This window comes from Elgaria multicarinata, chromosome 6 (genome assembly GCF_023053635.1).
Source record: "Elgaria multicarinata webbii isolate HBS135686 ecotype San Diego chromosome 6, rElgMul1.1.pri, whole genome shotgun sequence".
Lineage (NCBI taxonomy): Eukaryota > Metazoa > Chordata > Lepidosauria > Squamata > Anguidae > Elgaria > Elgaria multicarinata.
Genome location: NC_086176.1, coordinates 37,876,869 through 37,904,745, shown reverse-complemented (window position 1 = coordinate 37,904,745; position 27,877 = coordinate 37,876,869). Strand labels below are relative to the sequence as shown.

At 39.0% G+C, this 27,877-nt stretch overlaps 1 protein-coding gene across 13 annotated transcripts in view; it reads right to left on the bottom strand.

Annotated features, from left to right (window-relative positions):
* The window catches only part of NFIB (nuclear factor I B), a 224,834-nt gene that overhangs the window by 186,445 nt on the left and 10,512 nt on the right, over window positions 1-27,877 (bottom strand). For 7 of the 13 annotated variants that reach the window (XM_063129245.1, XM_063129248.1, XM_063129254.1 and 4 more), the window contains exon 2: window positions 11,846-12,377. In XM_063129245.1, coding sequence (XP_062985315.1) covers window positions 11,846-12,377 — 532 coding nt within the window. Of the gene's footprint in view, window positions 1-11,845; window positions 12,378-18,491; window positions 19,087-27,877 lie in introns of those variants that run through there. The other 6 variants (XM_063129249.1, XM_063129250.1, XM_063129252.1 and 3 more) reach the window with 1 other exon arrangement.

Sequence of the window (27,877 nt, the reverse complement as noted above, 5' to 3'; positions counted from 1 at the left end):
AAAACACACTTCTGTTTGAGAAAAGTATGCCATGTGGCATAGGAACTATTGTTTGAGAAACACAAGACTAAAGCTTTTTAGGCATTCGGAAGTATCTGAGCAGCTCTTTGGATCCAGACCATAATTTAATTTTAAAAACCATTTGTTAGTCCATTCCAGCCATTACAAAATAAAGCTGGGGTAACCTTATTGCAATCTTGGAGTGGTCTTACACTTCAAATGCAAAACAAACAAAAAACCACAACAATGACCAAATGAATATTTATCATGAGAAAAATAAATGTAATAAAGGCAAAAGTTCACGCTAAACCCCTATTCATAGAAGCCAAACTTGCACAGCATGTCTGCATTCTTACTAGATGTGAAGTGTGTTTATACTGCAGCATTTGTTCACTATCTCATAGAATCAAGGCCAACCCTGCCATTAGACTGGGTGAGGCAGCCCACCTCAGGCAACAGGTTTTCAGTACTACTAAGGAGCAGCAAATTGCCAACTGGGAATGGGGGGAATCCAGATCATCTAGATTTCCTGCCTCAGGCACCACATTGTCCAGTATGGAACGCTCTTTTAGGAATATTGCTAGCAATTATTCCCATCAGGCATACAAGACACCTTCATCATTCAGCTACTCATTATTTCAGTTTAGCAGTTTGCCACTCATCTCAAGCAAGTATCAATTGCCTTTGGGCAAGTACTTAAGTAGCAAACTACTTAAAGCTTGGGGTGGCGTTCCATGTGGGACTGGGGCAGCTTCAGCAGAACCATTCGATTTGCTCTGCTAAAAAGCCAATTTCATTGGGCTCTTCCTCTCCCTTAACTGTTTCCATTTCAGTTGGTATAAGAACTATTTAATTTTACAAATTGGTGCCTGTGTCTGTTTTTACCTCTTCTTTCCCCCATCCCTTTACCATTTTGTCCCTGGTCTTTTAGATTGTAAGCCTGCAGGCCTTGTAAGCCATTCGGTGAGCCTTTTCAGCTGAAGGGTGGAGGAATATGTAGCATTCTCTGTCTCTTAGCTCTAAAGACTTACTAAAGCAAAAGAGAAGAACAATGAGCCACACATACTGTACACTTTGCTCAGTATTAACCTGTGTATGAAACAGGAGAGGGCTCATTCAGCTGCACATGTGGCTCAGAATATGTATCTCTCTTACAATTTAAAAGAGATGGTAGACGATGAAGTCAAGCTGAATACAGCGCTCTCAGGCCTTAGCTAGACCTAAGGCTTATTCCGGGGTCATCCCTGCCTGCTCCCAGGATATCCTGTGTGTCATTTACATGAACAGGGATGACCCCTGGACAATCCCAGGATAAATCTTAGGTCTAGCTAAGGCAGTGGTTCCCAAAGTGGGCGGCGCCCCCTTGGGGGCGGTGGGATTGCATAGGGGGGCGTTAAGAGGCAAAGGGATGGCAGGGGGCGCTACCAGACAAAGGGGCGGCAGAGGGGCGCTTGAGGTGGTCTCTCCAGAAGGCCCTAAAAACCAGGGACCGAGCAGGAAAGAGCGGCAAATTCAGCTGCTCTCCCCACACCGCTCCTGCTCAGGAAGGATTTTCTCACTCACGCAGCCGCTCTCTACTCCTATCTCAAGCCCACAGTGGCCCCACCAGAAGTAGGGGGTGGGGGAAGCACCCACAGGAGGCAGCAGAGCAGGAAACAGCAGCGAATTCAGCTACTCTGCCCACTCTTCTCCTGCCTAGGAGGGCCCGGGGCCCTGCTGGAGCCACCGCCGCTCACTCACTCACTCCCTCGGCCAGAGCTGCTCCTTCCTACAAGCTGCCCCGGCAGACCTCTCGCGATAGTTGCTGCACAAGGCGGGAGCAGCAGCCCTGTGGCGGAGAGGAAGGAGCATGTGGAGGACGGCGGGCAGCAGAGCAGCTGCCAAGAAGAGCGGCCAGCTGGCCAGGTGGGCAGCAGGATTGCTTGTGCTGCTGCAAGGCATCACCAGGCTCCCTTCCCCATCAGGAGTTGCAGATTGGGGCCAGAGAGAGAGAGAGAGATGCTGTGTGTGTGCTCCCACCCCCCAAAAAATCTGGACTACAACAGGATTGGGAGAAAAAAGAAAAGGGGAAGGGAGAGAGAATTGCAATTCCCTAGGTCCTTCCTGGCTAAAGAAGATTTAAGAATGCTTGCTGAAACAATTCCTATCTGCCCTTGCTTATTTCAGGGTGTCCAACCCCTTTTTTTCAAGCGTTCTTTTGGTAAACATGGTATGTGTGTATCTTGTGTCACCATAAAAACAGAGCTGCAGCACAATCCTAAGTATGTCTACTCAGAAGTAAGCCCCACTGAGATCAATAGAACTTGCTCTGAGGTAAATGTGCATAGGATTCAGCCTGAAAACGAAGAGAGGGTGAAGAAAAGACAGGAGAAAATGAATTGTAGAAATAGAATAGCAAGGTAACTGTGGGATATTTAACCATATTTAAAGACAATAAGTACAGTAAAATTAGTGCCCCTCTTCTTCAGTCCCAGCCAGATTTTCCATAGGAAAACTCTGTACCAGGTGGCAGATAACTATTTTTAAATTTTAATTAAAATACATTATCCTTTCCTATAACAAAATGGTGCTTACTCCTAAGTGTGTTCCACTGAAGAAGGAAATCCTATTTGATTCCTGTATTCATGCTAGTGTGACATGATAAGTTAAAGACACAATTTTATGCATGTTTAGACAGAAAAAAGTCCTTCAACTCCTAGAACCCCCTCTAAATGGGAAGCACCCGCCCCAGGCTTGCCAAGGGAGGGAGGGAGGGAAAAGAGAGCGAACGTCTCTGTTTGCAGCCAGCGTGGCAGGGCACACCAATTGGATTTTGAATAAAGTATTCAATTAATTGTTACTGTTTTGAATTTTATTGTTATTATCTTCCTTAGTGGGTCGTTGAAAACCACTATTCTGAATAATGATTTTTATAGTGTAGGGTAGGGGGCACTGGGCATGAGTTTGTGGAACCAAGGGGGCGGTGACCTGAAAAAGTTCGGGAACCACTGAGTTAAGGCCTCAGTGGGGCAAGACTGCATATCCAGCTCTCTTCTACCTTACAAGCTATTCAACTTTAGGGCAACAGAAAAGAAAATAGTTTGCACATTTAGTTGGGATAAGGGAATTGTGATGGTTTTTGTTGTCACGGGTCCAAAGGAAGTGACAGCAACATCTGGTTGAATGTAAAAAGCAGAGTACATAACTACACATTACAGTCTCTACATGCAGCTCTGCCAACCACATCTATGCAATAGAATCTCCATACTGTGGCTGTAGTATACAGCACCACCTACCATGTGAATCCTCTGTTGAAAGCCTACCGATCACTGATGGGACTTCTGTGGCTTGATGAAGATGTGTTATGCCTACAGCATGACAAGGCCATGCTATTTCATCAGGCCTTCTAAAAGTTAGTGTGACAAGTAGATTGGCTTGGGCCATAGCTAGACCTAAGGTTTATCCCTGGATCATCCAGGGGTCAAACTTATTCATCTAGGTGACACACGGGGATCCAGTGCTCAGGCAGGAGCGAACCCTGGATGATCCCAGGATAAACCTTAGGTCTAGCTGTGGCTTAAGTCTCTTGAAAAAGAGGAGAGAATGTATCACCTACATCTTTCTACAGCTGAGTCAAACAAGAGTTGCAATATATTGATGGTGGTCACTAATATGAAGTTCAGTATGAGAAAATGCAAGCCTTTGTGCTCACTCAAAATTGTATACAGTTATTCCTGATAAGCAGTCCATAACACACACAGCGCTCTTTAATGCTACCTTAACTTGCATGACAATAGCTATGTTTTAGCTAGCACTTTAAAAATACAACTTATATAGCTTTTATCAAGGAATGTCATATGACTATCTGTTATAAAGCTAAAAATTAATCATCTAATACACTCATCCTGAATTTACTCAGATGCAATCCTATACATGTTTAGACCTTCCCCAGAATTCTCCATCAAGGATTTGCGTAGGTCTTTTTTCTATCTAAACATGCATAGGGTTGCACCCTTACCTACGAAAATTGAAGCAATACAAACAGTAACATGTTAAGCAGAAGTCTTTAAAAATGAAACACTTTTTTAAAGTTAATTTTTATGCACAACATAGTTATTGGTTGCGGTAGGATTATTGTAACATTCACAAAGAGAATTCAGAATAGCAAACTGCTTCCCTTTTTAAAATGCACATTTAAAAATTGGGCCAGTTTGTGTGTGTGGTGGCGGAGTGAGAGAGCTAAAGTTACAATCCCTCTAGGAGCAAGAATTCCTTTTGCTATCCCTTCTACACAAACAAGGGCTGCCAATTTGTCCCCATCATTGTCAGCAGACAAAAGCAAACCAAGACTGCAGCCAGACCACATCAAACAGAAGACATAGCAATTCCAGAGGCTGCCTAGAAGCCCACTGGGGTGTAAAGTCAGGGCTGAAGCCTTCTTGTCAGCTATTACCATAAAAGAACCAGAAGAAATAGTAACACTTTTATACAACAGAAAGGTCAAGGAGTTCGTAGACTTTTCATGACCCAAACAAGTCAAGGTCAAAAGATTCAGGTAGCAGTTTGGCCTGGGCATAAGTTACTTGCTCAAATGAATTGTTTTAACAAATCAGCTTTGGTCAATTAAACCTAACAAGACATGTTGCATCACATAGCAGGGTTCCTGACACTGAGGCCAGGAGCTGAGGCTGGCCTCATAAAACAAGGCTTTTAACATGGCATAACAAATTTAAGGTAATCCATCCAGAAACTGCAGATGTCAGCATGATAAAATACAAGTTGCCCTGACTAAGAATAGTTTTCACACTTTTCAGTCTCAGAGTACTGAGCCAGAGTTATTCCTTCTCAACCTTAATTGCATTAACAAGAATTATACTCATATATAAAGCAGAGTAGAAGCTTCTTTTAGCCTACATGCTAGTTTACAACAGGCTTCCGTATAGTCATATTTGAACAGAAAATTGACCTGATAACTATCTTTGTAGTTGCCCTTTTTATTAGCAGCAATGCCTAATATTTGTATCGAGATTCTTTTTAAAAACCTTTATCAAACAAACCCTTTTTCTATCATGCATGCATGAAGTGCCAAGGTTTAATGTATTCATTATTTTATTACAGAACCACAACAGAACAGACTAAACATAAGCTGTAGATCCCTGATATTCTTCCCTTGCACTTATTACATGAAAATTTCAGCACAAGTAGTATTCAATTTGTTCTATGCAGTCACATGTGAATGTGCAACTGAAATGTATGAGTTGTTTGCATAACAGTGTGCAGACCTGCAGACATTAATCCTAACATAAAAGGTAAGATTCTTCTAATAAAAATAATAAGAAGAATGCTAGATTTTCAGCAGAATCTTATGCATTTACTCAGATGCAAGTCCCACTATGTCCAGCAGAACATACTCACTTGTAGGTGTGTTTTGGATGTTATGTGTGTCTATTCAGACCTAAATCCCATTGAATTCAATTAGGCTCACTACCAGGTGTGTATGGTTTCTTCTCTCCATCCTCATATACAAAAAACACATCCATATAAGCCAGGGTAGGCAACCTAGTACCTTCCAGACGTTCTGCACGACAACTCCCATTGGTCATGGGAGTGTCCAATGGGAGTTGGCCACTCCCCTGGACATTGGCCTTACTGACTGGGGCTTATCATGGGACCTGTACTACAAAACATCTGGAGGGCTCCAGGTTGCTCTCCCCTGATATAAGTTGTCTCTTTTCTTTCAAATTGTTTTCTTGCAAATTGTTTTAAACTCTGGGGAGCCATGACCTGCAAGCCAGATCAATATGTGAAATAACCAAAGTTATTGAATAGGACAAACAGCATTTTAATTTCTCAAGTTCTTAGAAACATAGCTTTGAAAGTGTTAAGTTCTTTAAGGCGCATAATAACTGTGTAGCATGTACCGTATCGTATTTCCAATGTAAAAGGAGCAAGTTACCTTCTGTTACCTGAATTGTTATGTGTGTGATCAAAACCTAATCATTTGAGATCTCAAAAAGGAAGGGCCAAACTACATGTTACATTAAATATACCTTTGTATTCGTGCAGTTTAAAAACGCGCATTGCATCAACTTTGGGGTATGCGTTGATAACTGAGGGATCAAAGTAGACATTGAGAGGGAATTTAACTACTTCCTTCCTTGCTACAGTCCTGAGGAAAATTCCTTCAGTGAAACTAGAATCTGATTGGAAGGAATTTTCCCACTGACACAAATGAAAGATTTCTCCCAAAAGCAAATACCAGTTTCAGACGAGGGATTTTCCTTGGGATCACAATAGGGGAAGAAAGGGTTGAATTCCCTTTCCATGCCCACTCTGACCCTACCAATGATCAGGTTTTCCCCCCACAGCTTATGCAATTTGCATTTTTTTAAACTACAACCACACTTTAAAACCCGCACTTTAAATGCATTTAATAGAACTTGTATTATTTATTTATTTATATTTATTTATTGCATTTTATACTGCCCAATAGCCGAGGCTCTTTGTAATTTGGCCATAAGTGTCCTCTACAGCAGAAACTGAGGCAAGACGATATGCATCTTGAAAACACATTGAATGTCTGAAGTCATTCTCTTTTAGAGCAGGTTGCACAGCTATTACTCTTTAGAAAATGAGGCTGTTCTGCATCCTTTATTAGTCAATATTCATTGTTTCCCATGCAAGTAAATTAACCTATAATCTCTCAAGGGGAGATACAAAATACAGATTTTGTACACGTAAGATACATTTATGTTTCAGTGTTTAGAATTACCTACTTCTTCCTTTCACATTCCATCTTATAACTTTAAATCGTACTTTAAGAATAAACATAAAACCACTAACCAGGCATTACTGAATTTAATACATCAAAATATATGTGACTGACTACACACAAAAACCTAGAATAATAGCACTTGATTTATGAGACAGGAATGCCCTTCTACTTACACTAAAGCACTCCCACTGCATTCATTCAATTACCCCATACCATACCAGGCCCGCTCCTACCCCATACCATTCCAGAGGGGGGCCCAACCTTCAAGAGTGGTTTTTGGGAGTGGACAGAGGGCTATAGCGAAAAGAGAAACTAGGAAAGCCCGCTGCATGAGAAGGGTTCCACATGCTCCTCTCTGGATCCAACCCATTAACTACACCCATAGAATTCTGCGTAAAATATCTGTGCTTCTAGGCCACTCTTCAAGGGAACCAAAGTTTTAAAGACTGCATTATTGGTTAAAAGTCTGTTTATAATCATTAATAACAGACAACCATATTTAATTTCTTAAAAAACAAAAAGATGCCTTATAAGAAACCCAAAACAAAAAAAATCCTGAACTGCCAAATATTTGATCATCATTTTAAACCATCTTGAAAATTAAGTTTTGTGAACCTTAATACATTAATGGATTCACATGACCCAGGGAAGTGAGGGAGAATGCTACCAATTTAGATAGCCAAGACCTAATACCAGTGTCAAGTCTGAGTTAATGCAGAATTGCAATGCACTGAAACTTCTGTGTTCTTAATAAAATTCTCAGGAAAGTTTTTTCGTAATGTAACATATTGCCACTCACACAAGATAATACATATCCCCGTAAGCAACACTTAAACTCTGAAATGTTGATGTCATGTGACTTGTACATATTGCCAACGTAGAAGAGTTGTTATCCCTCAAGATCTGTACATTTCTTAACATACTGTGATAGCCAAATTATTTCCACATAGTTTCCCCATATTCTACGGTCAAACTAGCTCCTCATCCCACCCTCAGTAATCACCCTCTTCCCCTCCTTCTTTTTTTCTACCAGACAGGACACAGTCTGGCGATTCAGGAGCTCACACAGGCCAGACTTCCTTCAGTGCAGCCCTTTGGGTAGATCTGCTAATCCATCTTATTAATTAACAAGATAATGGTGGTTAGCCGGAAAGCAATATTAATGCTAACTATCTAGGAAACATCAACAGAAATGACTTAGCCTTTTCATCGGTCCCTAGTAGCCAACCTGTGCAGTTAAACACAACCATATTTTGATGTTTTACAACTGGAAATGCAACTGTATGAGAATTAGAGCAGTCTTGGAAGAACTGTACCTAGATGCTGAAAGCATAATGTATTTCCAGTTATAAATGGAAACAATATCACAACCCCTTAATATCTTACTTTTAAACAATGTGCTTAAAATAGGAACAGTATGTAACGTAACCAGAATGAGAAACATGTGGCAATTATGTGACACATATGAAGACTTATAAATGTCTGATGCACCTATTTTTTATTTTTATATTATTATTGTTATGATTATTGGCTTTTTTAGCTATGCATAATGTAACTCCAGGTGTACTATGCTGCATGTTGTATATATAAGAACATGTAATGCATATAAACTTTAAAAAAAGCAGACAACATGAGGGTTAAATTCTATAGAAAATAAATACACACAAAAATTTGTGTGGTTCAGTAAAAAAAAAAGCAGTGGAACTTTAAGTCTGCTACTGTAGAACTAAAAAAGTTATCTATTAAAGGAAGGATTTCTATTATCTGAAGTTCTACTGCAGCAAACAAATACAACAGCTTTCATTCAGCGATTGTCAAAAAACTTTCCAATGTGCCCACTGCAATGCAGATGCCAACCAACGAATCAAAGGCATTCAGCAACTAGACAAAGAGGGTTTGATGCCAACCTCGGTGCCACTGGCAACCATTATTGGCATCAAGCACATTGTCTGCTTTTCCTCCCCCACTCTGCTGGCACTTGACAAACAAAATGGCGGTTCTTGTAGAAACGGAACACAGCACAAGAGCTGCACTGATTGAATCAAATACAACATTTTTATGGACTGACACACAGCTTGTACCAAATAAGAAAACTAAGCAAATAAACGTATTTTTGTCAAGCAAGAAACAGTGAACATAACATTTACTTTTAAGATAAATTCTAAAGACACTAGAATAAGGAGGAAACAATTTTTTTAATTTTTTTTTAAAAAAGAGTACTACATGTTTTAAACACCTGTGGACCACAAATCATTTCAGCCTAATATTCTGGTCCGTACACCTGATAAGAATGCAAAATGTTGCAATTTCTCTTATGCCCTGAAATTTAAAGATGGGACTTATAACAAAACAAACAAAACAAAAAGGAAGCGAAGGGAAGACAAACAAAATTTTGAAAAAAATGGGTGAACAGAAATGATAAAGCTAGTCAATGACAAAACATGACAGACTGGTCTATTTTCCCTCCTTCAGTACAGATGTGGAAACAAATAGAAGAATCCTGTTCATCAAATCAGAAAAAGGACTGACATTTCTAGATCAGGAAATTCTCAATATATTGTAACATTGCTCTGCTCTGCAATGCGGATGCCAACCAACAAATCACAGGCATCCTAGGCTAAACAAAGAAGGTCCGATGCCAATCCTGGTGCCACTGGCAACCATTACTGGCACTCAAAATATTCTTCCTCATGCTTTTCGCCAATGTTTAAACGTACACCCTATTTTATCCTTTCATTCATTTAAGAACTTTGTCCTTTTTTCATCTCACCCACCCATGAATTGTTTTAATTGCTATGTATTATTGCTGAGATATAACCAAATAGATTTTCATATAACAACATAAAAAATACACTCCTCTAAAAAAAATAATCATTTCTTTGACTGTCATTGTGCTTACACCTTTTGCAAACCAAACAATCCTTGATGCGTTGTCTGCCAAAATGCAAAAATTAGTTTGAAAGTAGACTATTCTGAGAACAATTAAAAATGAAATACGTTTTATCAAGGAAAAGTGCTATAAACGTATTCTTTCAAGTATAGAACCACTAGCTGCTTAGTAGATTACCAGAAAAATTACGAGAATACAAACTGGATGCACAGTTTGCAATAAACAGAAGTTTCTCCCACAGGTGACTTGATGCAGAGATATACCAACTTCATTCAGTGTAATTTTTGTCAGTAAGTGAAGAAATAGTGGGAAAGTTGGAGCAATGTTGGGAAAACGTTTATATAATTCAAGATTATTTTGACAAATCTTACACAATCCATGACATCAACTTGGTACCACCAGTAAAATTATCTCCTCCACCCAAACCTCCCATCAATTCAAGTTGCATGTTTGTCAAGGTCAAAGCACAGCACCTGAAGAAATACACACAGATAGGAACAAAGGATGCTATAACTATGTTATTTTCCTCTGTCCTCAGTTTTCTGATGGACATAATAAACAAACAAGTGAAGTGTTCCATCGTCAATCTGCCAACTGTATTTAACTACGTTATTTTAATTAAAACTATCTGGTTTTAGCCTTTCTAAATACACTTTGAGGTAAATAAAATGCATATTTAACACAATTAATTTGAAAACGTCATAGCAAAATGTTTTTTCTTCTTCCAAGATTAATTTGCAATGCCATCTTATAGATGTCTACTTTGAAATAGAGATCTATGGGACTTACAGCACATCTCTATTTAGACATTAGTTCCATTGTTTTCAATGGGGTTCCCTCGCAGATAAGTGACAAAGGATTGCAGCCTTAGATAACCTTTTTGAGAATTTTCAGGTGTAAATCATAGCAAAACAAACTAGGCTGCAATCCAGATAAAATTAGTTGTGCTTAAATCACATTAAAATCAATAGGACTTAACTTGTATTATTTCAAGGCAACTTCAACTTGCTCTGAATTGGGTCCCTCCCTAAACTTTATAATTGTTCTCCACTGCTAGAAATGTATTTTCATGATGTACATTAAACCTGCAATATATACTTATCATATTTTGTTTTATAATGAGACTATATAGCGTTAGAAATTGGCATAAAATAACTGGACACAACCATGTAAAAGAAAGCAACACTATGATCATTGAAAATGTCATATGTGAAGGTCACTAGACAAATGGAACACGTTTTACTTATATTATTCAGTTAATTTTCATCTAAGATGCCCTTATTTTATATTAGGACAAGAGATAACACTTCCATCTGCCTTTCTTTGGGCCAATTTCCAACATCAGGCCAATTTATGCAAAAACCTGCCATCTGCAAACATTACATGATTTAAGTTTACTCCTGACATAGACATATCTATTGATTTAAGTTTATAACTGCTTCTACAACCTACCGAAATGGCCAGAGACTTTTATTAAAAAGGGTACACTAAGAAAAAAATATGCATACGCTTGGATTTATAACCAAAAATATCTAAGTCGGAAAACTATTACCTAAAGCACACAAAGTGTGACAGTAAAGGCAGAGGTGTTTTGCTACATTTTTAAACTAACTTCAAATTTCCATATTTAAGCAACCCTTTCTAACTTTACATATATTAAAATGGAATATATTATTTGGTGTAAATATTTGTAGAAAGACCATGCTATAAATACCAGTAAGGCCACTGAATAACATCAGGTGTTCACACTTACTGCATATTAATATCCAGATGTTTTATAGGCCATTCCATGACCCAGAGTCTTTTTATAGCAGTTAGAGTATTTTCCCATTAAAGCTAATAGATAAAAGATTTAAAGACAATGATTTCATATCAGCAAATATGAATATGTTTAAATATGTGTGGATATAGATTTTATGCATTTGCTCATACCAGTGATGTCAGAAATAGGTGTATCATTTAATGCTTTGGTTCTGTAATGCACATCAAAAACTATTTTGAACTTTCTTTTACAACAGAAGTTAGAATGTGTTCTCAGATGTACATGTCACTCAGATATACAAATATGCAAATAAGCATGCACCTGCATACATACGACAATATACATGCATAGATATATACCCACACTGCTGAGTAAACGTTTTATTGAAACCTTTTCCTTAAAGAAGAGTTCAACATATTCATATAGAAGAATAACCTACCTTGATCCTGCACATAGTATGCCAGAAACAAATCAAGCTCCTTGACTGATACTGTTATGTGATGTGGCTGAACGCAAAGTGCTGGATTTGTGCAATGGGGGGATTTCATGAGCCGTTCTCCATCCGTACTTTCCAAGGGGATACCTTTGAAGAGGATCACCATGACTAGATCCAGACGCCAGACTTTGTCTGCCTGCCGCAGGCAGTCGATTCTCCTAATCTTACCCTTCTGGTCAGGATTGGACAATACACAGCATGGGTGCTTCTTCCCAGTAACAGTGAGCACAAAATCCTCCCGATACTCTTGGCGGATATCTTTGCGCAGCTTGGCGAGAAGCCTGGATGCCCACTTCTGTTTAATTTCAGGCTTTTCACTAAGTAGCTCATCCTTGACTGCTCTTTCCTCATCCTTTGACATTCGCTTTTCATGTTTTTTAAAGTACTTGCGTTTTCGAGCCTGAAGGTTGAACCAAGTGTAGGCGATTGCACGGACATGTGGAAGAAGTGCCTCGATGAATGGGTGAAATTCATCCTGTTGGAAGAAGCAGGAGAAAAGAATACAAAAACTGAAATATCAGATCCATTTGCGGACGGGGTGGGTGGATTGCTGCCTTTTTTACTTTTTACAATTTCTGACAATTTTCTCATTTCTGTAGGCTCAATACCATGGGGCATTATTAAGAAATATTATTTTCCTTTAAGGAGATACAACTCCCAGAAAAGATACATGAATGATCTAAAAACATCTTATTTCATGTCTGGAAGATCAACTAAGTTTATGTAAATAAACTAAGTTTATTTATGCAACGCCCCTACCTCCTGCCCCATACTTCGGCCCAAACTGGCATACAACTTGAAAATAAAGCAATCTGTTACTTTTAACATTTAGAGATCAGATTTATCTACTAGCACACCAAGAGTTACCATTTTTACAAAATATGGCACTGTGATTTTTAAGGCATCTGAGCAGACTGAAAAGGCAGAACTGAATTGTACAACACATTTCTCTTCTCTGTGGTATAGAAACATATATATATGCTAAGTGCACTGCTACATAGTTCCTGCTTTTGGAGCATGCTCTCAGGAAGAAACTAACAGCAACACAAAGAGCATGCGCTCCTAAACATGATCCATTCTCTTATCAATCGCACAACATTCCAAAGATGAAATAGTACCATTCCAGTGGTGACTACAAAAATCAGGAAACAGGGAAAGGAGGCAAGAAACACAGCATATGATACAAGACCCCAATCAAACTTTCTAAATTTTGTGTGCTTCATGATTTTCCTTCCTAACTTTACAAAATAAAACTTTATGAACTTGAGATGAAAATTACATGAGTGGTGTCTCAGCAGTTTTATTCCATTCCAATGTGAGGTTCAAAGCCTCAAAGAGTTAGTTAATTTAGTAACAGATCACGAGTATGTGGCAATTATTTGAAACCCCTAAAAATCTACCTGAGGCACACAATGAAAAAGGACAACTTGGCACAAACTTTGCATTCTTTGTGCTTCAGCACCCTGTGGCAGGGTGACATTAACACTGCATCAGCGGGTAAATCCTGCTTCTCTGAAATACATGCAATGCATTCTTAGTTCCAAAGAGTTCTTCCTTTCATATGGCTTTACCTCCAGATTCATTTAGATTTTCCTAATTTTAGTATTTATTGCAATTAAGAGATAGAGCCTAAATTTTGGCTATAGACATTAACATTACTTTGTGGAGTAAGACAGACATGTTCAGTGAGGGACTTTTGTCACATATGTAATTATTCTGTAACCAAAACAGTCTAAACATACATAGCAACTGCAATCATAGTGCGATTTTGAGAGAAAACTGTAGAGAAAGAAGGGAAATGTTATTTCTCCCCCCCCCACCCATGTACTTGTGTGAGTAATTCTAACTTACATTTCTGTTCTTAAACTATATTACATACTTTTTTATTTCACTAGATGATATACATCCAAACTAAACTTTGGATCCACATTACAAAGAATATAATATTGATAGTAAAATTATGGGATTATATAATTAAATAGTATTTTTCAAGAGGACAAAACATACATGTTAACATTATGCAATACATATTTAAGATGGTGATGCAAATTAGATAGAACAATGAAATATATTTTCTAGCTTTAAAATTATTAGATAGCTCATGCAAGCTGCTGGTTTTCAAGCCAAGGAGTTAGTAATAAACAAGCAAGTCTATGCTAAGGCCAACACTGATTATTTAATAATCTGTATTCTAAGCCTTGCATTTTTACAGATAAGGGGAATTAAAAATCTTCAGAGTTTCTGCTGCAAAATTACTGCAAGTTTGGTTTTCTGTATATTTGAAGTTCCTTTCCATAGAGGGAAAATGAACCAAAATAGAACGAATGTACAGGATTAAAAAGAATTAAAATACAAAGTGAAGCAAAATGCCAAAGAATCATTCATTCCAGTGACCAGTAGACTTTTGTGACCACAGAGATTTGAAGATTTCTGTAACTGTGAGGGAACATAAACTAGACCATGGAAAGAGTTAAACCACAATCTGCTCTTTGTGTAGGAAGGCAGCACAGCTCAGAGCAACCACAGCCCACGATAAGACTTCCCTATCTCAATATACTCTGGTGCCATTTTTTTCCTTGACTACTAAAGTTTGTCTCTTTCCCTTAGAAATTGACCTGCGTAAAATCCTCATTAAAGAAATCTGAATTTTAATAAATTCTTCTGGGAGGAAGGTGGTACAGAGAGCATGTCTGAATATATTATGGTTTGAACATATTATGTTCAAACATAGTATGTTTGAACATATTATGGTTTTATACTGTTGTTTTATACTTTGAATGTTTTTTTAATTTTTGTGAACCGCCCAGACAGCTCTGGCTATTGGGCAGTATAGAAATGTAATAAATAAATAAATAAGAATTGCTGAAAATCATAGAACTGGAATGGGGTGAGGGAGCTCTAAACAGTACAGTCTAAAAATTACTGTACCAGATATAATTAAACCACTTAACATTGCTGTCAGCAATCCTAATATATTGGTAAGATCTAGGTTCTAGTATTTTGCATTTTACAAAGAAAATTATGAAATATAAGATTTTACTTTTAGGAATTGCACTTAATATTGCTATACACCGCAACTCTAGTCGTGTTTACAAAGAAATAAGGCCCAGTGAATTCAATGGGACTTATTGCCTAGTAAATATGCTTACTGTTGCAGACCAAACAATTTAACTTGTATATTTAAACTGTGTAATGACCTGCTAAAATCTGGAGAACTTACTACCTGTACAGTTTTTGGAAACATGTCTATTGCCATGAAGGTAGAACTAAGAACAGCAAATATTTTAATGTGGGACATATACTTTAAAAATAATTAAAGTGTTGCATTAGCGAGAATAGCAAATCTTGCCATAACGTTGTATTATAGGATTACACTATATTCTTCAATATGCAGCTAGAACATTTAAAAAATATTTAAATGTTCTATTTGACAATAAACATCTCAAAACATATTCTAATAGAGAACTGACATCACATGCATTCTCCTCTAAACTGTTTAAAAACAGCATTTATGAAATCTGATCTTTTGCATCTAGTACTGATAGACAGAATACAGGAAAATAAAGTTGCATGTGGTACTTGCATATGGCAAGAATCAACATAAAGAATACTGAAGAATCTTAACTACACATTGCAAGAAAGATTTATGAAGTTAAAGGTTTTCAAGTGTTGACAATTTGTATAAAAAATTCTTGAAGTAAATACAGAGTGTTGGTAAATTTGTATTTACATTTGTGTGTGTGTGTGTGTGTGTGTGCACACGCTACAATTGCAGTATAAACAGGCCAAGTTCACTCTCCAAAATAACAACATGAAAAAGTATTTCTACTTAATACTTACTGTCTCCTTCAATCCCTTTTCTAGTAAATTTAGACTATTCTACCACAAATTATGATAAATTATGAGAAACTAGGTGGTTTTTCCCCTGTTTTATATAGAATTAAACAATTTTGGGGGCAGGAGGGGGAAGCAAAAGTGTCAAGATTGCAGGGCTACTTATATGACTAGGTAATTAAAAAGATTCCTAAGAACCCAAATACTAAAAAGTATAGAGCAGCTATGTCATACAACTCAGCAAAGTAAAGTTTCATTAATTCCACAAAATAGGGAAGGGACATATTCTACTGCTAATCCTCCATTCTACTTAACAGATATACGTCTCATAGGTGTAGAACGCCTGACACCTTATGTCTTACTGATTTCAATGTAGCTTAAAGTGACCCTGAGTTAGTATGCATGGGATCACAGCAACAATTCCTACTTCCAGCTACTACTTTCATATAGATTCTTTAAAGGAAAAAAATAATAGGTATAATAAATGTTTATTCTGCACATGGTTTTATTCAACCAATTATTCTTTTTATTCTAATAGTTTTTCAGACTTCTGAGCAAAAAGTATTTTGTAAAGCGCTGTCAGCACTATAAACCTCAACCACCATGCAAGTGTAGAAAGAAGAGCATGTTTTCAAAAATATTTTTGGCTAGATTTCATTATAACTGTATATAAAACATAGTAATATGTAACTCAGTTTTAAAAAGTAAATGACTTGCACATTCACAGAGCAAACAAGACTTAAAAAAACACTGTACATACCAAACTTCATTTCAAAATTATGAGGTATTTCTTAGAACCACTAGAACAGTATTAAATTAATGTTTTACTAGGTTTGTCATCAAACTGTTTCATAGCTTTGAGCTATATACAAATTGAACCCTAAACACTTTTGTTTTGCATAAGCAAAAAGTGAAATTTTAAACTTGAATATCGCAAATTAACTAAGTAGTAGAATTCACTCAATACCATCTATGGAAATATTTTTTAAAAACCTCATATGAATGGAGGCATAAGGCCAAAAGATAGCAATGGAACATAAGTTCTGTGTTATAACTGGAAGTGCCTTACTTTTAAAAACTTAATGAAAACTCTAATATGTATCTAGCATCAGCAGTGCACAGGTCAGGACAGCAATAAAATCTTTGCAAGTAAGTACCACTGAAACTAGCAGGACTTACTTCTAAGTGAATGTTTTCAATATTGCAGTGGAAGTTCCCTTAAAAGCATTACAATTTGCACAGAGCAGAGTACCTAATGAGATAAAAATCTAACACTACATTATATTTTAGAATGTATATGGCAATATAACAAGACACACACAGCTATATGGTGCTGACTTTTTTTAAAAAAAACAAACCTTCAAATATCTTACAACATCTTTTTTCACCTGTTTTGTACCAGTAAAGTTGCCGTTTACTTGTTGGAAAGATCCCTAAGTTAATCACACTTTGATGCCAAACAAAATATAAACAATAAAAACGTGTCAGCCAAAAAGCTGCAGTACTGTATCCAATCACCGAATAAGCCTTATCATTGTTTAAATCTTCATTCATAATTCTGTGAACGCCTCAGTCTTTTGAATCACAATGGTTTTCAATTTTCAAATGAAATCTTAATTATTTTCACCCTACTACAATACCCACCAAAATATTAAATAACTCAAAACCCTACTTTTTTCTACAGCTATTAGTCATATCAATGTAGATTAAACCATTCAAATCTCATCCTGCTAAGACTTAACCAGAAATGCTCAGAACTGAACGACAGCTTCACACACTACCTGGAATATATTCTGTCAATTTAATGAATGATAAATAATACTAATGTTACATACTACAGACACTTAAACATCTCATATGGCACACTTTCTATGCTGTAATTTATATTGGATCTAAATCTGCATTCCATTCCATTTATTTATTTATTTATTCTAAAACTTTTATCCCGCCAATCATCACAATAAGGTTCACCATATGTTGAAACCATGCATATTTTCTTTATATGAAAGTAATTTCTGTTAAATAATTTTACACCGATTGCCCAAATGTTCTTCAAAGTAATAGATTTATAGTCAATATATAAAATTACTCTTTAATGCCCAAAAGAATACAAATGCCTGCAGGCCCAAAGTGGCAGAAAAGGTTTACTTTTGCTTTTGACCTTGGGTGTTGACTTTAGAAAGTTACAAGCTCTACAGTTAATCAGGAAAAATGTCTTGGACAACCAAATAATTAATAACCTACTACTCAATCACCTTTTCACAAACGAACCTCACAGATATATATGATTAATTCAGCATGGGATGGTATTATATTACCACAATCATTGCTTAATTAAAAATAAAGTAACACTTTCCCCTTAAGCCTTTTCAAGTAAACACTGAGTGTATCATCAGAAGAGCTGAAAAAACAGCAGGATCAATATTTTCTGGACAATCAATCTACTTTCCAATCTACTTTCTAATTAAAGGCGTTCTAATTTTTAGTCGCCGTGTTTCTTCTGCAATACAAGATTTGTATACCACTGGCATTTTGAAATAATATACTCCTTCTACCGCCGCCCCCCCACAAACCCCACAATGACTTAGATGCATACAGCACATACAATACACTTTAGTTTTACAAATAAAGACCGAAGGCGAAAGGAATGCTCCTTTGAACAGTTCAAACTATTTCTACCCATCCGCAACCCGAAAGCAAGTTTGTTGTTATTTATATCTATATATATATATATATATTTAAAAAGCAGCTATACCTGAGTGAGACAGATGGGAGAATACATCATGACTTCGCTCTGAGAATGCACTTCTGCGGAGAGAAAAGTATCAAAAGGGCAACGGTTTCATCTATTCATTTTACAGTCATCTGAGGCTAAAGAAAAGATGAATCTAATCAGGAGCGAGCTCTGCCTTGGATCTCCACAACTTCGCAACAAACCCAAGTCCTCCTTAAATAGCCAAAGATTCAAGTTCACTCTGAGCGCTAGATTTCCCGGGGTGAAATCCAATCTACACTTTTAACCCTCTTGTTCTCGGCGGCTCAGTCTTGCTGCTGTTGCAGTTGCTGCTGGTGGATTGGGGCGGGAGGAGGCGGAATGGTTGGGGGGGTGAATGGAATGCAGGGAGTTAAGGGGGGAACAGGACTTTTTCCTCCCTCGCGTTGCCTTTTTTTTTTCTTTCTCCCGGGTTTTCAATTGCTTTGGAGAAGCTGCTAGCGGGTTGATACACCACGGTACTGTCAACCACGTTGCCAAAGTTCAAGGTTGCAGCGGCGGAGCGGAGCAGGAAAATCCTGGCGTATGATGGCAGGCGAAACTTTGCAAGGAAGAGCCCTGTGCACTAGAGCGCCAACGAGGGAGTGTGCGCGCGCGTCCCCCAAGGCTGCAAAACACTTCGCAGCCGCGCGCAATCGCCGGGCTCCTCTCGCAGCAGCCTGTGCCTCTCTCTCCACTCCCTACCCTCCACCCCCTTTCTCTGTGGATAATGTTCAGAGCCTGCTTTCCAAACGCCCACTGTAATAAAAATGATCTCTTGAAAATTCAAAACGATCAATCTCTTTCCCCCTCCTCCCTTATTCCCTTTCCCCCTCCTTTATGTACTCCGTTCTGCAAAACCTAGAAGTTCAAGAGGGGGAGGGGGTTTTTTATTTTACCGAGCACACTTCTCTGGTCCCCGTTTAAGCTCTTTCCCAAATCCGAGTACAGGATTTCATTTTATTATTTAATTACACAATCACGACGCTTACACTCCTCCCCCCACTACTGCTGCTGCAAACACATTCCTTCCCCCCCCAGCGCCCTCCCCCCTCCTCTCCATGTCTTCCCTCTTTATTAATCATCATCTCGTACTGTACGAGAGCTCGGCTGCACATTTTGCAAACATGCCTGTTCCTTGCACTCTCTGTCGCTCCCCCTCCCCCTCTCATACAAGAAGGGACTGGGCTAGGTGAAGACTTGGGAGCATTTCTCTTTGGGAGAACTGGGGGTTATTATAGCAAAAGTTCTTAACGAGCGTCTATGGGGGGGGGGGAGAGAAGTAACCCTACTTTGCTTCTGAAAGTGTCCACTGGGAAATTCCCTCACATAATAGCGGAGAGGGGGGAGAGAAGAAGGGGGTGGGAGAAAGCAAACCGGTGGCTCTGTGGATCCTGGATCTCGCAGATCAGGAGGAGGGGGCTACAAAGCGGGAAAGTTTGCCAGTTCGCCACTAATTAGCTAAACAAGAATGGAGGGGGGAGGAAATGTGCGTCGCGGGGTCTTCCTTTGCATACATTGTCGGCTCAGGCAGCGTCTGCAAACCCCGCTACCCTGTCTGTCGCCTACATGTGGAGCAAGGTCACTGCATTGTGTGGCGAATGTTTGGCTGGGGAGGAAAGGGGGGGCGGGGTCGGACTCTCGCTCGTGTCTCTTCCTCGTCTCCCCCCCCCCCCACCGCACTTGCATGTGGGGCCAGCAGGTTCTTGCAAGACCCGCTGATGGAAGTGGGGTGAGAGAGACACCATCCTCACGGGGAGCCCCTTCCAAGTGCCCCCCCCCCCCCATTTCTCGCTTGGCAGAAGAAGATTCGCTCGGGGTTTTTGGATAGGCTGTCTCCCGTCCCTCTCAGGCAGGCTTTTCGTTTTCTCTCCTCAGCTCGGGGAGGGAATGGGTGGCGGCTCCCCCCACCCCCCCCGAGAGAGGCGAAAAACAAAAAGCCCTCGGTAGCAACACACTAGTCTGCTTTCAATCTCACCAAGCAGCTCGTGCCAGGAAGGAGTTCGCGCGCGCGGTTTTTGCTGGAGGAATGTAGCAGCGAATTAAAAACACGCACGCACGCACGCACCAGCAACGTTCTCGCACTGTGCAGCAAGGCGGGAAGTCGTTTTGGGGAACGTTCCCTCTCCCCCCCCCCCCGCGCCCTTTTTTTCCTTTGCACCCATCTATATCTATATACTTGCCAACTGAGGATAACACTTTGTGCATTGGATGGAGTGGACCCTAGACCACGAAAGCTTATACCATCAAACATGTGTTAGACTTTAAGGTGGTACAGGACTCTTGGTTGTTTTTGCTTCAACAGACTAATGAGGCAACCCCTTTGGAAGTCTCCCAAAGAATCGTTAAAAAGGAGATTGCAATAGGGGACAATACAAGCTTCGAAAGAAAAGGGGCAAGTCCATGTGCACAGCCTTATGAGACGACCAACTGGCCGTTTAGTTTCAGACTTATTCCACTACAGCAGCATAAGGTCATAAGAGGTGCCCCCTTTTTAAAAAACATACCAACACTCGGCACTGCCTCAGATCCTGCAGACTTTGACCTGATGAACCCAAACAGGCAAAACGGAGATGCCTGTCCGCTTCAACAGGGGCAGCGCCAGCCTGCCTCAGGTAAACTTTCCTCATGGGCGTCCTCTTTCAGCCCCCTCTCCGCCTATGTAAACTGTCCTGAAGGGACCAGTGACTTTTCCTTTTGCAAAGTGGGATTTATTCACGTCAGGCATTTCACAACGACACATCAAGAGAAGCAGGCAGGTTCAAGTCAACCATGAAATGGTCACTTTTTAACCCCGTCCTGTCCTCATTAGGGAAATACTCAAACACAGCCCGTTCTCAAAGGGGGCTCTTAATGAGGGGAGCTTGCCAAGTCGACCAGCTGCAATTCACATAAATTTACAAGCTGGAGGAGGGGGAGGAAGCGAGGGGGCCTCATACAAAGCAGGTAATGTCAAAGCAAATAGCTAGAACCAAGATATTAACCCTTCAAAGCCAAACCACCTCAATGGAGGTGCACTTCCAAACTGTGTAAAATCATTATAGAAATCACACTTTTCCTACCTATTAAGGAGTACTGTAACGTGACAATTTAGTGTATTTAAAAATACGCTAGCACAAAACATGGTAAAGTTATTTTAGGAATAATCACACACAACCATTTTAACCATTTGTAGTAAATGCTCAGAAACTACCCTTTATGTTCTTGGGATGGGGGGCTGACTATCAATTTTGGAGTTTCCCTGTGAATAATTATTCAGTGTATCTTCCATTAAATTGGCACAAATTCATTAATGGCACAAATTCAGCTCTTAAGACCCCCTACACAAGGCATTATTACAGGTCTCTGTTTAAATGTACTCTCCTTTGCCTCCCTTTCCATATTTTGTTTTTTAAACCAGAGGTGCAGATCCTCTTTCAGCCCAATGGCCAAATTCCACTTTGAAGAAGCTGGGGGGGGGGGCACATTCCAGTGATGGACCAGACCAAAGGCAAAAGGAATGGACTAAAATACCAGCATATTTTAGTTTAAAGCTCTTACTACCAGTAACTAAGCCTTAAAAGAGGCATGCCAACCTTTTAGAGTGGGGAAAAAACCTGCTCAAAAGTTGCAAAGCTCCCAAATGATTGTTGGTTGGAGGAAAGGGGGCAGGGCCAGGGAAAGATGGTGTGGTCTTCTGGGGAACCCTGGAGGGCCAGATTAGTACACCTGGTGGGCCTGAGGTACTGCACCCCTGTTTTAAACCCTCAGACCTTAACCTATAGCAATGTAGCCTCTGAGAGTTGCTCTGATTTTAAAACAGGCTCCTCACTTTGACACAATTGCTAGAATCTCTACTACTTCTTTTCACCATTTACGCAGTTTGGGGTTCTAGTTGCAGAGCAGTAATTGAGGCTTTGGGTGCTCTGCTGCCTTCCTTTTTATGTTTTACTGTTACCATTTACACTAGCAATCAACTAGTGACATGGTTATCAGCTCCAAAGTCAGAAGCAGGAAAAGATGGAAGGAATGGAACACAAGGCAGTGTCACCAGATGTCAATAATAAAAACAACATTGTATATAAAACAGTGGCATCATTATTATTATTATTATGCAAAGAAGCTAAAAATCTTTACATATCTGCATTTCCTCTGGTGTATCACAACTTAAGGTCTGTAATAGACATACTTTAAATGAAGATAAATGAGAGCTAACGAAGGATAGAGGCAAAGTCTGCAATCTTGTCCATTCTTATTTTGAAGTAAAAACAATTGATTTGAATGAGATTTATATCCAAATCATATTGCATGAGTGTGATCTCAGAAGTCTCTGGTTAAAACATTCCTTCAGCTATGAACCGTTGTTGGCCTTACTACAATCTCTCAGTCTTCACTCTTTCCCTGTATAATACTACTGACCTACCTTACAGGGTTGTTTTAAGGAATACTGGGATATTGTATGGGAAGACCTATGAACATTCTGAAGTGCTATTTAGTCGCTAGGTTCTGCAGCCCCTTTTATACATTTCTCATGAGAAGCACCCTCTGTGTGATCAAAGAACAGCAGAGCCATGCTATTTGCCCTGTCCCCAAGATCACACAGCTTTCTCTGCCCTCCATGCCCATGTGCCCATGCATTTTGCATTGATATTTGCATGGGTGGAGCCTACATATGCAGTAGGCTTTCCTGGGAACTGGGTTCCAGCTACTACGGAAGTTTCGCCTGTCCAGACATCTATAACGAACACACAAACATTGGGGAGAGTACAGAAGCCATGAGAAATTAGAGGTAGGGCCAGCAGCATGACACTTGTCCCTTGGTTGCATGGAGACTCCTTCATACAAGAAACAAGTGTAGAGGGTTTATGACTGAGTACTTCCATTTACAGTATTTGTTTATTTCACAATATCTACCACTATCCTCCAGCACCATCATCCATTGTGCATTGGATTCTGCTTTAGCCTGTAACTGATCTGTCTTGCAGTCCTTTGCTGCAAGCAGAGGTTTTGTGTAATCATATTTATAACATTTTAACGTTTTCTCCCTACTACTTTCAAATGGTAAAGGTGGATCAATGTAGTTTTCAATCTTACAATTATGTTTTAAATGTGAATACCTAATTTGATAATTCTATATTGATTTTGAAGAGGATCTCAAATTGCTGAAGAAGGAGAAGAAAACACAAAGACAGCAGAAAACACAAACAAAAGTCTCTGATTTGCCAATAAATATTTCAGCTGCTTGGGACCGTTTTGTCACAGCTATATTTATATACCATATTACATTGACGGTATGCTAGATTTACCCCTTCCTAAGGCTGGAGCACATATATTGTTATGGGATAAGTACCTTGGCGCAACTCAACCTACCAGCTTGTAGCATTTTGAAACACATAAGGGCATCATACTCACAAGCATAAAGTGAATTTCCATGCCCCTGCTCCACATCCCAGGTGGCTACCAGTAGAAGATACAGAGCCTCACAACATGAAGACTCCACATGGAAAATGTTTCTAAATCGTAAGGGCTATACCATTTTCAGAAGCATTACTTTAGTGACTAAGGCCCTTTCCACACCTAAGAGTTATCCCAGGAAAATGGAGGGATCATCCCTGCCTGCTCCTGGGATCTCGTGTGTGTCATTTAGATGTACAGGGATGATCCTAGGACAATCCTGGGAAAAAGGCAGGTGTAGAAACAGCCTAAGGCCGTTTCTACACCTGCCTTTTTCCCCAGGATCATCCCTGTGCATCTAAATGACACACAGGGGAACCTGGGAGCAGGCAGGGACGATCCCTCCATTTTCCTGGGATAATCATTAGGTGTTCAAAGGGCCTAAGATATGCTCCAGATCTTTGTCATCAAAGAAGAAGCTACACACACAATTAAATACTACCAGTGACAAACGAATGGCACTCACAGCATTTTTTCCTTCACAACTATATTACACTTGTAGTCTGTAATGACTCCCACTCCATTTCCAGGCCTAATTCAAAGTGCTGGTGTTGACATTTTAAGGCCCTTCACAGCTTGGGATCTCAGTACTTGAAGCGTTATCTCTTCCCACATGTATTGAATTGAACACCGATCTTCATCTGAGCCCCTACTTTGAATGTCCCTACTAATTGCAGTACTGTAGACACAAGCGAAAGGGCCTTCTCAGTAGTGGCACTCTGGTTATAGCCCAAATATATATCTTCCCTAGAGATATCTGCTTGGTGCCTACTCTAATGTCTTTTCAGTGCCAAGCAAATATCTTTTTGATTTTTCCAAGCATTTTAAATCATGCTGAAGCTTTTAACACTCATTTAGCTCTCATAATTTTATACACTTTGTTTTCTTCTATCTGTTTTGATTTTATCTGCTCTTGTTCTAATTCTGTTGTTTATTTTATTGTATTCTTATTGTATTTGTAACTTCTTGAGTAACCTAGAGAACATCTTGTTAAATAAGGTTGTAACACCATCTGGCACAGCATATTGAAAGTGAAGGGGTTCATACCATAGGTAATTGACTGTATATATAATACTATCACCTTACCAATATTGAACACCTTTGGTCTTGAACATTATTGCTGAAGCACTAACAACAATATAACTACTGTTAACCTACTGTGGCACACTTTTGTTAAGAGTTAACCCAGAAAGTATATTAGTAGTTTTATCAAATGCAAAAAAGGGGACTGAGGCCTTAGCTAGACCTAAGGCTTATCCCGGGATAGTCCTGGGGTCATCTCTGCCTGCTCCCGGGATCCCCTGTGTGTCATTTACATGAACAGGGATGACCCCGGGATGATCCTGGGGATAAACCTTAGGTCTAGCTAAGGCCTGAGTCACCTAGGCTGCAATCCTATAAAACACACACTGAGCTGGAAGTAAGTATCATTGAACTCAATGGGCTTAGTTCTTAGACATGCTTTGGATCTCACTGTTATAATGCAATCAGTCTAATCAGATGTAGGTCCCATTGAGTTCAATGGGACTTACTTCCATGTAAGTATGTATTGGATTGTAGCCTTAGGGAGCTGGTCTTATAAATACAGCATCTATATTCCTAGTGAAAGGAAGCCGAAAAAACACAGAAAACCCATTTTCATTTCCACCATAAGGAAACAAAGAAAGAGGCAGAGCTATGTCTGAATGGTGCCTGGAGAGAGAATGGGAGCAATATGTGTGTGTCTTTCTGTGTGTCCTCAGGTGCTTCACAGACACAAAGCCCAGCCCTGGATGTCCTTTCACTCATTGACAAACCAGCGCAACTAGCTTCACAAACACCGGTGTAACTGCAGGCTTTTCCAGGAACAAGACTGAAAGCCAAGAGTAACCAAGCCCATTCCATAAAGACATCCTTCAAAAGGGAGTGGAAATTGTTTTGTGATTCATCTAAATAAGTGCCCATCTTTAATAATCCAAGCATAATAACCACATGCTAACAACATCCACCAGATTTAGAAAGTTTCTCCTGAGGACATAAAGTATAGTAATTACTTAAGAGTATACAGAAGCATAAACAGCACAGACATGCCAAACTCAAACGTCCTCTTGGAAGATACTTTACTGTAGACTGTTCTCTTGCAGAATGATCCCAACAGATTTGGTGTCGCAAATCACTCCTCTATAAAAGGCAGAACATATATCAAACTACACTTCAGTGTGTATACTCCAGTGTAGAAAGGTGGGATAGATATTAAATAATAAACATACTTGAAGAAAATATATAAAATGTTCACATTTGTCTTTTAATAAGGATACACAATTGTACTTTCTGAACTAAGCAAGTGAATTAAACAATTTTCAGTATATTCACTTATAACATTAGATATTGGGCTGATCAGAAATGGAGTAAATAAATATATGTATGTTCTTGATGCCCATAGTACTACAACTATACTGAGGCCTTTAATAAGTAAAATATTCAAAATGAAGGCAATTCACTTTTGAAGACATAAATTGGTGCACACCAAAAACAACAAAACTCACAACAACTATTTCCTCAAATGTGCACTCTAGAATGATCTCTCATCTACTAACAATTTTTAATTTTGAGTGCTACATATGGAATACAAGCAGTAAATCAACGGCTCCTGAAAGAGAATGAACCATATACCCTCTGAACCCAAGAATTTGATGAGACAAAATACTACAATAGAAAGAACCTAATAAAAGGCCTGTATTGACCACACACAATGGGACCTCTCCACACTTCTAGAGACCATCCTTACAGATTAGACATTTATGCATAATACAAAAAAGTTAGTTCATTTAAAAGGTCACAATCAAAGATAATGATACAGTTATATATAGTACAAAAGTCACCTGTTATATATAGCACAGATATCTCATTTGTATCCAATTATCTGTTTAATGTCTATAAACCAGATGATACAGGGCAACTTAGATTTGTTCTTCACCATGATTCTCAATAACACAGACAAAGGTATATATTTATATTTGACTTCTGGGGACAAAATTAAGTTAGAAATTGCATTGTTAATTATTTTACTGCCAGTATACACATACACACAGTTATTAAAGGCACTGCATACCTATCTGTCTAGATTTCATGCATATGTACAGTTTGAAACTCACCGAGCAAGCAGCACTGATTTCAGTGCAACATAGGAGGTTAGCTGGATCAACTGTATGCTTAATCAAAAACTAGAAACTCAGAAAGGTCGGGTGGCTCTCCTCTCTCTCTCTCCCCCCCCCACCCCAGCATTCTCCGTTAGACAACGATTCAGTGTTTCATTCTACTAGACTCAGAAACAAATGCTCTTATTCTTTCTGCCTTAATACACGATACTGAAAAACTTTGCACACGCATTCCAAAGTGCTTTGGCAATTATATTTCTAAGAGGGCAATGAAAGCTGAAAGGGAAAGGCCTACATCTAGATCACTGATAATATAGGACTCTAAGTACTATCCATTGTGTGAGGCAACTCTACTTTAGTTATAACAATACTCTGAAACCAAGAAGCTATGTCTAATGTTAATCTATAATCTCAGCAAGTTCTATTACATAAAAATGATATTTTTCCTCTACACTTTAATGCAAACATAGCTTTTTCTCCTTTTTAGTGTTATAATTATCCCAATATACTATTCACACATGAGAACATTTTATTTAAATTAATATCCCCTTCAGTACATTTACTTTTGTTCTAAAGCCTTCAGTGTTGAACAAACAGTTTTTGAACTTAAGTAAAGTGTGCTTAAATACATGTACAAGCTTTACAGTTTTACATTGTGCAGATTCATAAATGGGCAATATATTTTAAGCAGTACCCCTTGGAAAATACAACAGTACTCCTTGGAAAATCCTCTTCAACAATAAAACCAATGTAAATTATACATTATGCGACAAATACTTGTCTGTAGTTTTCCCTCTGTGTGTGTGCAAATTCAATGAA